Here is a 15,358-nt window from a genome sequence, read left to right as displayed (position 1 = left end):
TCAAATAAAGTAATGAACTCCATAGTCAGAAACTTTACAGCTACAAATAATACCAGGGTCTTTCCCATCAAATACAGTTCTCACGTATTTAAACATTGATTCATAATTTTTCTGCAGTGTGTTATATTCAAACTGGAGAGATTTTACCAAAAGCTCGGTCACCCCCTAGCCTTCAGTTCGATAAGGGATTGAGGTACTGAGGGCTGGAGAACCGACTCAACAGATGGGACTGTGCTCTTCCAGACAACCTGAGCTGGATTTGCAGCATCCACACTGCTAACAACTATCATTGCGGGAATCCCAGGCCACCCCATCTTCCGGCTTTCACAGGTACCCTCACATACACTGCACACTCTCACACAGATAAACATACGTACCTATAAATAAATAAAATCTTTAAAAATTATTTATGTACTCGCTGTGCCCACTTTTAACTCCAATCCTTGCTCTTTCCTATTTGAATGCCTAACGCATATTATCCACCTATCCAGAGCAGAACGTGACATTCCAGCTGTGACCACTAGGGGGAGAGAAACACCAGTAGTACTTTCCACCGATTAAGCCAAGGGTCGGCTACTTTACCCAGATCATCCACCAGGTGTCAACCGAGAGAAGGTTGAGTCCCCCCATTTAAATACATAAATGCACAATTTTATTCACAAGCTGAACTCTTCAGATAAATGGCTTACTCAGCAATTTTTCTTGACATCGCTACATTCTCTATCTTTTTTTAGTTCAAGACGCCTTGGGAACTAATATCCAACTCAATAAAAATGCAATTTTTTTAAATAAAGGAAACAACAAGATGAATGTGTTTAGTTTGTTGTGATTCAATCTATCAAGATTTACTATGCAAAAGAATCTAAAGGGTTTAACTACGGACAAACGCCTCCACCCTGTTTTTTGGTTTTATTTTGCACACTCCTGTTGTAAGCTCTGATGATTACAAATAACCTTAGTTTATGTCAGCACCCTCTGAATCCTGGTGTTTAGAACTTACTGTCTGTTTTTAACCAAAGCGTTCACAAAGGAGAGGTGTACCTGACTTTGAGAAGTACCACGGCAATTAGCAAACTGAATTAAACGTGAGGCTTCACAAAATTAAGCCTCACTTATGTAACAAATCTTACTTAAGACCCCAAACCACTGTCTATGTTCCCCTAGCTAAGTTCCAGCCCGTGGTAAACACTGTCAGCTAAATCACTATGTTCAAACTGCCTCTTAGGAGGTGGTAATTTGGGGTGCGAACTCTATTCTTACTCCTGTGGCTACAGGAGTTGTAATCGCGTCATCCCCTGTAAATGGAGGAGTAGGTGGTGTCTTGAAAAAGGGCTTTTCTCCCTTCAAGGAAGTGGTCAGGCCTACACACACACACACACAGAGGGCTGGGTTGTTCGGTGCTGCAGGAGTCTGGAAGGCCCCTGAGACAAGGGCCGCCCTGGAGCATTGTCTCACGGTTCCTCGGGCCTTGGCTTAGCTCAGTGCCACCCAGCCTACAAAGTGCTGCTGGCCTTTGTTGTTCCCATCCCAGTCAACAATGCTTTCTTCTACGAACAATATTTGTCTGCTTTTTATTACGTTTTCTTTTGAAATTCATTAGCTTAGTCAGGGCCACCAGCCGCTTGCCCAACCGGTTTCTCCCCTTCCCCCACGGCACGGGGTCCGCGGCCCTCGCGCACTCTCCCGGCCGGGCGCGGGCAGACCCTCTGCCCGGCTCGCCGAGCGCGTGCAGCACGGGGGTGGCGCTCTGCCCGCCTGCCAATCGCGGCGGCCGTGCCCAGCAGCCAGAAGCCGGCGGCGCCCGCTCCACACCTACGGCACCGGGCGGGAGCGCGCGGCGAGCGGGGCGCGCGCCGCGCGGGAGGGAGCGCGCAGGGAGGCTGGCCGCCAGCCGCGGCGTGCGCCTGCGCACTGGGGTTGTTTTTCACAAAGCTGCTCTTAAAGTGAGCTGGCAGCCTCCAGCCGCCCGTCTTTGTAAGGAGACCACTGAAAGGAGCAGGAGCGTGGAGTAGCAGCTTCCCTGCTGCCCTGACTTTTTAAGAAATCTCAATGAACTATTTGTAGACAATCACTGATCCGGCCTGCAAGATTTTTTTTCTTTGCAAGGCAAAGACACTGATCAGTGTTAAGTAAAGATCACATCTCAGAGGCGATCTTGACTTTTTTTTTGGTCTTACATTATATTTTTATAGATTTTGTTATAATCATGGTGCTGGGAAAGGTGAAGAGTTTGACAATAAGCTTTGACTGTCTTAATGACAGCAATGTCCCCGTGTATTCTAGCGGAGACACTGTCTCAGGAAGGGTGAATTTAGAAGTTACTGGGGAAATCAGAGTAAAATCTCTTAAAATTCATGCAAGAGGACATGCGAAAGTACGCTGGACTGAGTCTAGAAACGCCGGCTCCAATACTGCCTATACACAGAATTACACTGAAGAAGTAGAATATTTCAACCATAAAGACATCCTAATCGGGCACGAAAGAGGTAAGTTTTTATATTAGTCACTACATTTGTCTTCTTTGCATGAGAACTTTAATCTCATTTAACGCAATTCAAACCGGCAGTTTGATAAAGGTTAGCAAACTTAGAAGATGATGTTTCTCCTTGACGTTCAAGCGTGTTAAGCCAGAATACATGCAGGCGTCTGCAAAGTGACTGCAAACTGCACTTACTCAACTACATCTCTAGCCGGCTTCGGATCTGCCATGGGCACTTGGAATCCTTTTGCACCTTATAGTATTTAAATCTGACTCGGTCATTTTACCAATGTTTTCAGATTCGTTTGCAAAAGATGCAGTCCAATATTGTATCTCCCCCTTTATTTTATGATCTTAGACCCTAAAATGAGCTCAAATAAAAGAACTGTACTGACAATTTAAGAAGGTTGCTAGATAGATCTGATTTTAATATTCATATGCAAAAGACTTTAAAGACTCGATTATTGTTCTTTGATAAAGGGCTTCCAGGGCTTATTTTGACATATGGCATCAACACCCCACGTGTTTTTTCCCTGTTTCTCCCAATTCCTTTTAAAATGTACATCAAACATCATTTATTTTTTAAGGCATAATATCTATCATTATGCAAACTGTTAAGTCAGTTTTAAAAGCCATTCGGGGTCAGCAATTTTCTTCTCGAGCATCATGTCCAACTTTGGAACGTGGATTCAATGAAACCCACGGCAGACAGATGGAATTGTTAAGTACATCGGATTTGGTTTTGTGGTACGTGAGGAAGATGAAGGCATTGTCAAAGAGAGAAGGGGTCCTGAAATTTGCAATCTGTTGTTTAAGTGGTTACAAAGTGGAAATATAGGCGACTCCAAGCTTGTTTTTCTAAGTTTCCACCCTTTGTTAGAAGCGGTTCAATCCTGTTTCGGACCAGTTCTGGGGGATGGTGAGGAGGGGCGCTTGTTCTGCTCTCAGCAGATTGGTTACACGCGTCAGGTGGTGGCGATGACTTAATTCCTAGTCCAAGAAGAATATAATGTTAAAACTGGTTATGTAATTTGTGTTTCTCCTTTCTAATGCAGTATTTTAGTGCAAATACTGACGAATTTTCAGATAGAAGAAGCACACTTTATTTTTTTTTCAGTATCTAAAACGTACATCCTTGTGATGTTAATTGAACTAAGGCAAGTGAGAAATGGAAGATGCTTATAAGTTACACAGGATTATACCCATTTTTTAAATATGAAGGTGAAATCCATTCATAGGATTTAAGCAGTTACACCGAGGTATTTTGCATCCTGAAATGGTTCCCTAGTTAACCTTCCCAGCGCCCACAGATAGGGCATACAATACCTAATGACAGTGCTCTTGTTTAAAAAAAAAAAAAGCAGACACATGAATTTGCGTTTCAACCTGCTTGGTCGTTGCAGCCTTTAGTAAAATGAGTGAGAGGAGACAAAGGCGTTTTTCTGAAAGAGTTAAGACCATGGAGTAGGAGAAAGTGGGACGAGTTCTGGGGATCCAGACTGCATTCATTGCACCATGATTGCACGGTTAAGGAAACTACCTGCACCCTGCGAGGTGCCCGCGAGCGTGGCTCCGCGTGGACGAGCTCTTAAGGCTGGAATAGTTTCAATGACTTCAAACCGGGAGCTCTCAAACTAGCCTTGGTAGCTGAGCGCCCGCCTCGGGCGCCCGGCGATAGGCGGAGCCGGGTTTGTTAGCCTGTTGCTAAGGCGATGCCAGGCGTTGATTGGCTTGGGCAGGGACTGGTGGGGCGAGCCGGCTCGCGCCGGTTGGGGCGAGGCTGGGAACCGGCGTGCGCCGGTAAAGGTCCCTCCAGGCCCGGCGCCCCAGCCGCCCACCCCTCCCCTCCCCCACGCCCTCGGCCGGCGCCCACGCGCGCCGCCGCCCTGGCCGCTGCTGTGGGACCGGGAGGCGGTCGGGGAGCTGGGTCGTCCCGGGCCGGTACCCGGGTGCCCCGAGAGGGGACGTGACAGCGGCGGGACAGGCGGGGGTAGAGGGGGAGCGCGCCGCCGTCTGCCCGCCCGACCTCGCCCATTGTTCCCCGCGGCGTCGCTTCCCGGCCGCCGCCGCCCCGGGTCCCCCTCGCTGTAACAGCAAAGGTGTCAGGGTGGCCCGAGCCAGATCGAACCGGTCACCGGCTGGGGCGTGGAAAGCGGAAGCGCGGCGCGCCGGGGCCCCGCCCCCGGGCAGCAGGCTAGGCTGCGCGGGCTGGCGAGCGGGCGGGCGGGCGCGCGCGACGTATGCCGTATGTATAGCGGGGCGCGCGGGCCGCGGGCGCGCGCGGGCGAGCCGGCTGGGATCTGCTCAGCGCCGGTTTAGGCCGGTCTTCTCCTGCTCCAGTCTAGTTCTTGATTGACAGCCAGGCACTTGTTTACCGCGGCGGCGCGGCGGCCGCGGCTCGGCTCAATGAGACTGCTGAGCTGGCACAAAAGGGAGCCGGGAGCGAGGCGAAGTTTGGGCGCCCCGGAGGGAGCGGGTGGAGGACCCTGGCTCCCCGGGAGGCGCGGGCAGCGGTGCCAGACAGAGGCGGGTCACCGTAATTTGGGGATGAAAGTCACGGTTTTTGTGTATTTTCAATACTTCGGTGAAGAAAAGTATAATGATAAGGAGGCAGCCCGCCCCCACCCCCCAGTTTATTAAAAAGGATTGCACACCAAGAAAAGCTAGTAAGGCGCTGGTGTGTTACCTAGACAGCCAAAAGGACTTTTTTTTTTTTTTTGCCCCAAACCTTTTCTACATTTTTTTGTTAATTTGTTTTAATGACACAAATAATGAATTAGAGCAAAACAAATTGATTGTAAAATGAAAACTCATTACCCCCCACCCACACCCTTCTCAAGTGGAAACTACCCAATCAATTCATTTCTTAAGGGCGTTGAACAAAATGTTATCTGTGTAAAAATGCTTACTTTAAGTTCAGTCCTTTGTTATTAAAGTAAACGTATAAGGGCTTATTTTAGGTGCTGCTAAAACCAGTTGAGGTTTGAATGTTGTCTAAGTGAATATTTTTACCTTTGAGACATCACAGTCACCCTCCTGATAGGGTCCCCTCTGGCTGGCCTTGAATCCCAGAGGTCCTCCCACCTCTGCTTCCTGCTGGGTGCAACAGGAATATTTGCCTCAAGAAACTCAATTTTCACCAAAAGTGCCAATTTAAAAAAGTTACACAAGCATTTTTTACTTCCGCACACTTACGTAAACAGCTGCTGACCGAGATAGTGGAGTTTGATACCTGAACCTTTTGTTGAATTCTGGATTTTTTCTCTGTTGAATCTTTTTTTTTTCCCCCATTAAAATAGCCTATAAAGTATGTGTTCCTCTTCCCTGTTTATTCCATTTTGGTGGTGAGGAAGATGAAGAGCAAGGGTTTTTATTTTAGCTGGAACAAACAATGAAGATGAAGGCCGGTGGCTTGGATCCTTCAGAACACTCTTGAAGATTGCCACCTGAGAATGTAGACATTTAACGACAAGGTTTTGTTTTCTTTTTGTTCGTTTCAGATGATGACAATTCTGAAGAAGGCTTCAACACTATTCATTCAGGAAGGCATGAATATGCGTTTAGCTTCGAGCTTCCACAGACGTAAGTATTACAAGAAATAGATTTTTTCTTGAACATTCTTAGTTACACAAATCTTATAATTATTCCATAAATTCATCAGGTTTTTTTTTTTTTTTTTGAAAAAAACCCTTTTCATAACAAACTTGGTCGAGGAAAACAATGTATTAAAGAGAAGGAGCTATTTTTAATCTAATGTGGCAAAATTACAGAAAGCATACCCAGTTATTAGTATTACAAGTAGTGTTTGAGGGATAGAAAACATTAATATTTAATCTAGCACTGGTGAATCAGAAGGTGCTAATCAGATAGTAAGTCTCTGATCAGATAGTGATTATCAATTGCTTTATTAAGAGAACTGTCGATCAGCCCACTGGATCTGAATTCAGTGTTCTCCCTTTTCTGCTAATATGTCAATGATTAACGCTAGCGTGTAAGATGAGACTGTCCTAACTGAAGGAGGGGCCTGTTCTTTAGACACAAATTCGGTAGCTTTTGTACACAAAGCTACTGCTACTGGGGACATTACATAAGATACCGTAACCTGGACTTAAAAGGAAACGTCTGTCAGAGCTACCTTAGTGGAAAGCTTGAAATATAGTACATTCTTAGAATTTTAACAGATTTCTGGGAGAGAATTTAAACATTTTTGCATAATGCCTTATAGCAGATACTAAAACATATAAACTGGCACCAATTGATCTATAGAATAAACTTAGCACATAATAACAGCCTTGAATGTATATAATTCTGTGTTTACTAATTATACATTGGAAGTCTACATAGAGTGAAATATGGGTGCTTCTACCAGTGTACTGTGGCCTCTGACCTCTAAGTAAGCACTGGACATTTCTCAGACTCCTTGGTAAAACCTTGTGCAGACAGTAGGCCTCCCATCTGGCGGCATCCAGACACAGTTCTGATTCTCCTGACAGAGGCTAATAGGACTGTTTTTTCTCTTCAAGCTTTGGGAAGTAAAGGTGAAAACAGCCAATAGGGACTTAGAATATGAGTGGACGGGGTGTAAGCACCTTCTCCATCTCTATGAATTTATGAAATAGAAAAATAGACACTATTTTAGGCTTATTCTGTGCTATACTTAATTAGTTGCTATAAAAAGAGGTTCTAATTCTTAGCTAACAAAAGTAGAGCAGTATACGGAATTTTTTTTTCTGACTGTTTGATTGGGGTCTAGGATTTTTATATAGAAATAGTAAGGCCATTTTTAATTTTATTTTTAAATTAAAATATCTACCTTTTCAAGAATAGTTCATTTAACTTTCATGATTTTGCCACCACCATTAAAAGTAGACTCTTTAGCTTAAAGGGACTGTATTCTTCTGGCATTAAAACCAGAATTTCTGTTCCATTTAACTCGTATCATTATTGGAAAATAAATGCCTTTCCCCATCGACTCCCCAAGTGGTACCGCATCGGTCCAGCTGGGGACCTTGTGAGCCTTTCCCCATCGACTCCCCAAGTGGTACCGCATCGGTCCAGCTGGGGACCTTGTGAGCTCTCTACCTGTGGCGCTGCATAGATAGTACAGCATGTAACGGGTTTCTTCTGATGGAAAGAGGCATAAGATTAATATATCCATTTTTATATTTGCACAGACCACTTGCTACCTCATTCGAAGGCCGACACGGTAGTGTGCGCTATTGGGTGAAAGCTGAATTGCATAGGCCTTGGCTTCTACCAGTAAAATTAAAGAAGGAATTTACAGTCTTTGAGCATATAGATATCAACACTCCTTCATTACTGGTAAGAGATTACTGGGTTCTTCATTGCTTTTTGACAGAATAGCCACCTAATCTATGCCATCTCCTTAACTTAAGCAATTTTTTGAATTCTACTAAAAATACCTACTTTAAACTGACGTAGGAGTAGAGCACACAAGCAAACGAAGAGTGTGCTGTGTTTCACACTCGGCTCGGTGAATTTACAAGTCCGGTGTGTGATATGCAGAACACAGCAATAATGAGGTCTGGCCCCTGAATGACTTTAGTTGACAAACAGTATTAATCGTTTCAGATGCTGGCTTAAAGCTCTTTTGAAACTGTCACAGTCCTGGTACCACATCACCTTATTCCAGTTACGGATGGTTGTCAAATGATGGGGATGCATCACTTTCATGGGGAAAAATAATTTCTTTTTAATTCCATTTTATGATACTAATTGAAATTTGGTGTCAAAAGTGAATTTTTTAAACAAATGATTAACATTTTTTAAGCACATAAAATGTGTTTTATATTGTCCTAACATTTTTTATATTTTCAAAATAAGATGTTGCCATTTGGAATTACAACCAAGTTTAAGACAATTTATGCGGAATTTGGAAAGGGTTTTTTTTTAACCTATTTGATTAGTTTTTATTATTGTACACAATGAACAATGGGCTAAAAGTCTGCCTTGGAATAGGGTACTCAGCTTTTAACCCATTCTTTTTTCCTTTATGGAATAGAAGTTTATATAAAGATATACATTTGATGTAATTTTAAAAACATGTTTTGGGAACAAAGTTGATTCTCTTAGTTGACTTTTAGAACATTCTGGTATTGTTATGAGTTCATACATTGATGTTTTTCTCTCTTTCTTCCAGTCACCCCAAGCAGGCACAAAAGACAAGACACTCTGTTGCTGGTTCTGCACCTCAGGCCCCATATCCTTAAGTGCCAAAATCGAGAGGAAGGGCTACACCCCAGGTATGTGTGAGGCTGGTGCCCCCCCAATGCAGTTGTATTACTGAGCACTTTGTATAGACCTTCAGTGTTGCTACACCCGGCATTCCTTAGTAAAGCTGTGGGAGATGTACACTTTCTTTTGTGTAGTCACTGAGTGAGCGGGTTATTTTTATGACAGTTCCCGCACTTAACTTCTGTAGTATAGCTTTTCCTGCATGGAGTTTGTAGAGCTTCAAAAGTCTACGCTTGATAATGTGTGTTCGCTTATTTGTTTCCTAAGAGTAAATAAATGTGTTCCCTCTCCAGGTGAATCAATACAGATATTTGCCGAGATTGAGAACTGCTCCTCCCGAATGGTAGTGCCAAAGGCAGCCATTTACCAAACACAGGCTTTCTATGCCAAAGGGAAAATGAAGGAAGTCAAACAGCTTGTGGCAAACTTACGTGGAGAGTCCCTGTCGTCTGGGAAAACAGAGACGTGGAATGGCAAGCTGCTAAAAATTCCACCCGTTTCCCCCTCCATCCTTGACTGTAGTATAATCCGTGTGGAGTATTCACTAATGGTAAGTGTTACTGTAAGATGTTCTTGCTACTTTCATCTTGAATCTGTGGGGTACTAATTTGGCTTTTCCTAGTTTGGTGGAGCGTAGATATATGTAGGAAATGTTATATTGTGTGTATTTTGCCTTACATAAACCTAGGGCATTGCACATAAAAGAGAAATTTTTTAGAAATTAAAAGGGATCGCAGCTAATATCAAAATGAAGTTGCAATTTTAAAGAAAAAATCTCCTTAAAATGCTGACTCCAGCATCTGCTCACTTTTTAGGTATATGTGGATATTCCTGGAGCTATGGATTTATTTCTTAATTTGCCGCTTGTCATCGGTACCATTCCTCTTCATCCATTTGGTAGCAGAACCTCAAGTGTGAGCAGTCAGTGTAGTATGAACATGAACTGGCTTGGTTTATCCCTCCCGGAAAGACCTGAAGGTAATTTGATTATACATATCTAAATTTACTCTATTATTAAGACTTTTTCTTTTATTTTCAATATTTTACAACCCTAGTTAAATTTTTATCTTTCCTTAGTTAGTATATGTAACCTTAATAATAAGTTTTGTTGTATGTCTCCCTAGTTTTAATCACCAAACAAATAATTATTCTTTTACATGACATTTTTTTAATATCTACTATTCTGTGTATTTTGACATGCATAAGAACATGTTGTTCGAATTGCGTGTATCTTTTTCCTTCAGCTCCACCCAGCTATGCAGAAGTAGTAACCGAGGAACAAAGACGAAATAATCTCGCACCAATGAGTGCTTGTGATGATTTTGAGAGAGCTCTTCAAGGACCACTGTTTGCGTATATCCAGGAGTTTCGGTTCTTGCCACCTCCTCTTTATTCAGAGGTAAGCATCAAGTCAAGTATGAACTATGCTGGGTCTCCTCAAAAGCAGCAGTTGCAGAGTTTTAAAAAGAGAGGCTTTTTAAACATAGTGGCTTCTTGGTTTTCCTGATAAAAGAATTCTAGAACAACAGTTTAAAAGTTATTATTGTCAGATCTCCTGACATTGACACACGAGTAAGATTTCATTCAGAAAATAAGATGATGGTCAATCTCCAGTTGAACCATTGCCATTCTTGAATGAATGACTCTTTCTTAAAGCATCAGTAGGAGACCGGGTATTTTATAAGCATAATTAAATAGGTAGAATTTAGATTACCCATAATCCTTTTCCAATCTAATCCTTGCATATTTTAGCATTCTTAGTCATAAGAGAAGATGTTTACAAATAGCCTCTTAAACAGCATTCCTGCGCTGCTAGATTATTATGTTCTTCATATTGATGACACTCGGCACATGTGTGAGCAAGATGAGCGCTTGCATACGTTGGACGCTCACAAAGTAGTAAGAAAAGTGAACTTAGAAGCAAAATCAGCATCAGTAGTGTTAGGAAACACCACTCATTTAGTGAACTGTTTATTGGGCCTTAGAAGTCAGAGAACTGGATTTTAAACACTGAGTAGCTCTCCACAGGCAGGACAGCATAGGCAGGAAGAGCAGCCCAGCTAAAGGACAAGAAGGGGTCAACAGTTCCAGGACTTTTTAGCATGACTGGAACCACCAGTCTACATTTTTATAGGATCTGTCAAATTAGCCTTGATAACCAAAATAACTATAAATCAAGAGACTCTGTTATATAGTTTATTCCACTATTTTATAGTTTATACCTTTTCGTACTGATTAGACTCTGAAGACATTGTTTTTACTTTGAAACCAATTGTTGGACACCATAGCTGGAGAAATGCCCTCCCTGGATGTGTTCGTGTAAAATATTCATTCATTATAGGGGACTAAGAATCTGTTTTTGCAAATTTTTGAGTAGACATTTTTCCTATCTTACTATGGTCATAAAAATCTGTTATATACTGAAAACGTTCTGCCATTTCTCACAAATTTTATCTATTTGTAGTCTGCCTTTTCTTTCTTTGCTGCTCTCTTACTTTGAGCGTTCATAGCTTTCAAGGGGAGCATTTGAAAAGAATAAATATCTGTCGCTCACCTTTATCTAATTTGTCATAAAATCTTTTCACATTTTGGCTGGGCGGTGGTGGCGCACGCCTTTAATCCCAGCACTCGGGAGGCAGAGGCAGGTGGATCTCTGTGAGTTCGAGGCCAGCCTGGTCTACAAGAGCTAGTTCCAGGACAGGAACCAAAAAGCTACGGAGAAACCCTGTCTCGAAAAATCCAAAAAAAAAAAAAAAATCTTTTCACATTTCAAGATGAATGTGAGATACTTTAAACGTTGTACAACCCAAAATAGCACTGGAGTGTGATTTAACTAAAAGGTAATTGGCATCTTTTCTTCAAAAATGTGCATTTGGCGTAACACTTGTGAAGTGCTGGGGTTGTCTCACATTTAAGGTGAACAGGACTTGCCCTCAGATCTGAGTTACATTCACAGGACAGCCAGGCACATTGTTCACAGAGCCTAGGGAAGAGATGCAGGGACATTTGAAGACAAGACCAAAATATACTTTACAAAGAGCTGAGTAGTTTGCTGGTGTACCCAGTGTATAACTGAGGTTAAGTTCTGCAATGTTGAGTGAAAATCCCTTCCATAAAAACGATTTTCCCATAACTTGTGAAATTGAGGTGTTTGTGCATAGCTGTAAATCATACTGGTAATCTAGCCCCCTGGAGAGACTAGGGTACCATTGGCTAGGGCATTACATATGCGCACTGACAAACTGCTTACCTTTGCTTACTAAGTACTCAGAAGCAGTCATGTTGCTTTCTTCCTATACCTTACCAGGTTAACTGAAAATTGTATCTTCTTTCTACTAGATTGATCCAAACCCTGATCAGTCATCTGAGGACAGACCGTCCTGCCCCTCTCGTTGAAGGAACACTTGAGTGAGTCAAGTTGATGTGGGTTCCGAACTCTATCTCTTCCGGCTGAGAACAGAGAAGTAACTTGGAGACACGTTTTTCAGAGGAAGTGGAATTGCTTTTGCCCGGAAAGGGGGCAGATACGTGAAACAGCCAGTGACCGTGCTTTAGAATCCTACAGCAGCGTTCTGGGGCTGCTCCGACGTGCTTGAAGATCTAAGCTTTCTCCTTTAAAACTGCACACGCTAAGAGCGGTCTTCTTAGCCTGTGGTCATACGTGTCAAGACACCGTTGAGAAGAAGGACAGGGTCCTTCTGATTGAAAATTTGCACATGCTCAATGCTTACATTGTGCAGTTCAATGTCACTACAGCTTTTTCCTTTTTTTTTTCCATTTATGCCAGACTCTTGATACTCATGAAACTTGTTTGTGGTCAGCATAATAAGGAACAAAAGAAAGCTTTGAAAAACTTTTACATGAAAAAAAAGAAACGCACTGACAGTTTGTGGTTTTTTGTTTTGTTTTCTGTTTAAGTTAACGTAGCCTGGACTCTCCCTGCGTATGCACATGCTCAGAATTGTCCTACTAGGCTGACCATGTATCACCTCTTCAGCTGGGATCCTATTGTGGATTTATTTACAAACATCAAATGCCTTCAAGCCAATCCTTTTGCTGTACGTTTTTGCAGCCTACTGTAGTAGATCCGCAACAGATGCGTGGGGGAAAAGACAAGGGGAGGAAGCTGATGAGAGACTTGGTGAGGGTCCGGTACCCTGGTTTCTTTGAGAATGTGTTGCCTTTCTACTATTGACAGCGAAGCAGCATGTTGTTACTGACTGCCTAAAATCACTAATCTCAGGTGACTGCATCACTTGCCAAACTGTTGGAATGCTATTTCTGTTTCGTTGCACTGTTTTGTTGTTGTTGTTGTTGTTGTTTTGTTGTTGTTTGGTTGGCTTTTTGGACGGAAATTCAGAAACGGGACATACACAAAACTGATAACCACCCTCATCCCCTTATCATTACATTTAAGAAGAAACTAGAGCTCAGAGTGGAGTGAAGACGGACAGTAGGGCAGGCACCAGCACAGAGTTAAGGGCTGTTGCTCTGTAAACTATTTTTTATTTTTAAAAGTAAATGAAAGTTGTCTAGTCACTAGTGAAAGGAAGGGATAGTGCATTTATTTTTATACAGAGTTACTTCATTACCTCCAAAACACATATGTTTGGAAATCATTTTTGCCGATGCAAAGTACTTTAATAAGCCAGAATGTGTATGTCAATTATGATTGGAGTAGCTTGATATATACATTTGCTCTAGTTTAAGAGAGTAAAATCCCAAATTTGTTTTCAAAGTGTGTAACTTCATAATTACGAGTACTAGAATGTTTGCTGAGATAAATAGCTTTAATTTGTCCGTGTGTTACTTTTTCCTATCTGAAGAGTATGTATAGGTAGGACACTTCAGTACCAGCATTCATGGGAAAATTTAAAACCCCACCCTCCCTCGTACAAAATGAAATGATTTTTTTTTTTTTAGGAGTTTACTTCTGTTTCTAGTGACACACCAGCATCTCTGATATCGCAGCATATGTGTGAAATGGGTATTACATCTATCTACCTTGGCATCTAACCCACAGTTAGTAATGTGACCGAAAATAATGGTAACTCTGGCTTGGTGCTTGACCTGGTTAAATACTGTCTTAAAGCTTCATACAAAATAGGCTTTTCCATAAGTGGCCTTTAAGAAAACATGGAAGACAATTCATGTTTGAAATAATGCTGACAGGGTGAAGAAAGCCCACTGTAAAAATGAATCGCGTTTTAAGTGATTCGGTTCAAGGGTTTGTGCTCCCGAAGCAAGCTAATACTAGATAATAAGGAAATGGGGGTGAATTATTTTTTTATTAAATCATTTTGTGAATGTCCCCCTCAAAAGAAGCTGATGGGATATTTGGCATTAAGGGCATTTGGTAGTGTTGTTTTTGTTTGGGAGGGTTTGTCTGAAGATGCCTCTTACTCTTCCTGTTCTGTCTAACTAGGGAACAATTGTTGACACACATGGCTCCGGGCACTCACTACCATTTTACAAAACTACAGAAGCAAGAATGACCAATATGCTAAAAATTGGCACTGGATGACAAAATTCTTTTAAGACTTGGTGACATAAAGTTTCATTTTTACCATTAAATATTTTTTTACTCACTTAGAGGCATTACATTTTTCTAAGTATTGGTCAATTTCCTGCCTAATGTGAGGGTCACAGTCACGCTCTAGTGTTCAAGATCGCTTCCTAATTTTTCATTTAGGAAAAGTAAAATCCAAAATGTTGGCGAAACAAAGTGCAATATTAAATGTTTGCTGTATAGACTATACTCTATGGCTGTTTGTAATCTTTTTTATTTGGTGCTGAATATGTCCTTGTAGGCTCCGTTCTAAGAAAACTATGTGGAAAATGATTTCATTTTTCCTATTGCTCTTCCTTGTGGAAAATAAAAGTGTTTTTTTTTCTTCTTTTTTTGTATAATTGTTTGGCAATTTATTTGAAATTTGGTGGGATTAGCAATGCACTGAACACTTTCAACATTACAATTAAACTTAGTGTTTAATGATCACTCTCAATGTTTTGTTTTTAAGTTTGTACTTTGGGAAATTACTGAGGACTTAAATAGTATGAACCTCAATCATAAATAATGAACCAAATGTAATCAGGTAATTTTGCATTCAGGTGCCCCCCCCCATGTGCTCTAGTCCAACATTAAAAGAGGACATTAGAAGTTAGGTTAAAAAACATTGAACAGTTTTTCCACATTTGAAAAACAGTAGTAAATATTCTTAAAATTAGGTATGACCATTATAGTGATTGGCAACCTTCAAAATCATTTTGAAGTCAAGTTTAGTTTTTCTTGTTCATTGTTTACACATGCACATAAGGATTATCTAGTGCCCTTAAGTAGGATTCCTATGTTACCAGGAGACATTAGTATATTATTTGTATGCAATTATGTATTTTCCATATTGAAACACTGTCAGCCTTTTACTCCATGGAAGACACAGTCTTTGATATGATTAGTCAGAGGAAAAAATGAACTTCTCAGTTGTGGAACTGGACAGGTGCGGAACAAGATGCTTAAGCTGACTTTCTCTTCTGGAAAGAAGAGAAGTTGCACAAGATGCTCACTGTTGAAGGCGCGGATTTGTCCATTTTCTAAGGCAGTTATGCTGTGCTCTATACCGTGTA

The 15,358-nt window shown here is 41.7% G+C and overlaps 1 protein-coding gene across 1 annotated transcript; it reads left to right on the top strand.

Annotated features, from left to right (window-relative positions):
* Positions 1-1,969: 1,969 nt before the first annotated feature.
* Positions 1,970-14,683, top strand: Arrdc3 (arrestin domain containing 3). Its single transcript, XM_057789939.1, has 8 exons — positions 1,970-2,486; positions 5,980-6,061; positions 7,654-7,801; positions 8,640-8,742; positions 9,028-9,284; positions 9,550-9,712; positions 9,979-10,133; positions 12,074-14,683. The coding sequence occupies exons 1-8, from the start codon at positions 2,207-2,209 to the stop codon at positions 12,128-12,130; spliced, it is 1,245 nt and encodes a 414-aa protein (XP_057645922.1). The 5' UTR covers positions 1,970-2,206; the 3' UTR covers positions 12,131-14,683.
* The last annotated feature ends 675 nt before the right edge of the window (positions 14,684-15,358 follow it).

This window comes from Chionomys nivalis, chromosome 15 (assembly GCF_950005125.1).
Source record: "Chionomys nivalis chromosome 15, mChiNiv1.1, whole genome shotgun sequence".
Classification (NCBI taxonomy): domain Eukaryota; kingdom Metazoa; phylum Chordata; class Mammalia; order Rodentia; family Cricetidae; genus Chionomys; species Chionomys nivalis.
Note: the sequence above shows the minus strand (reverse complement) of the source record. Positions and strands in the feature narration are given on the sequence as shown.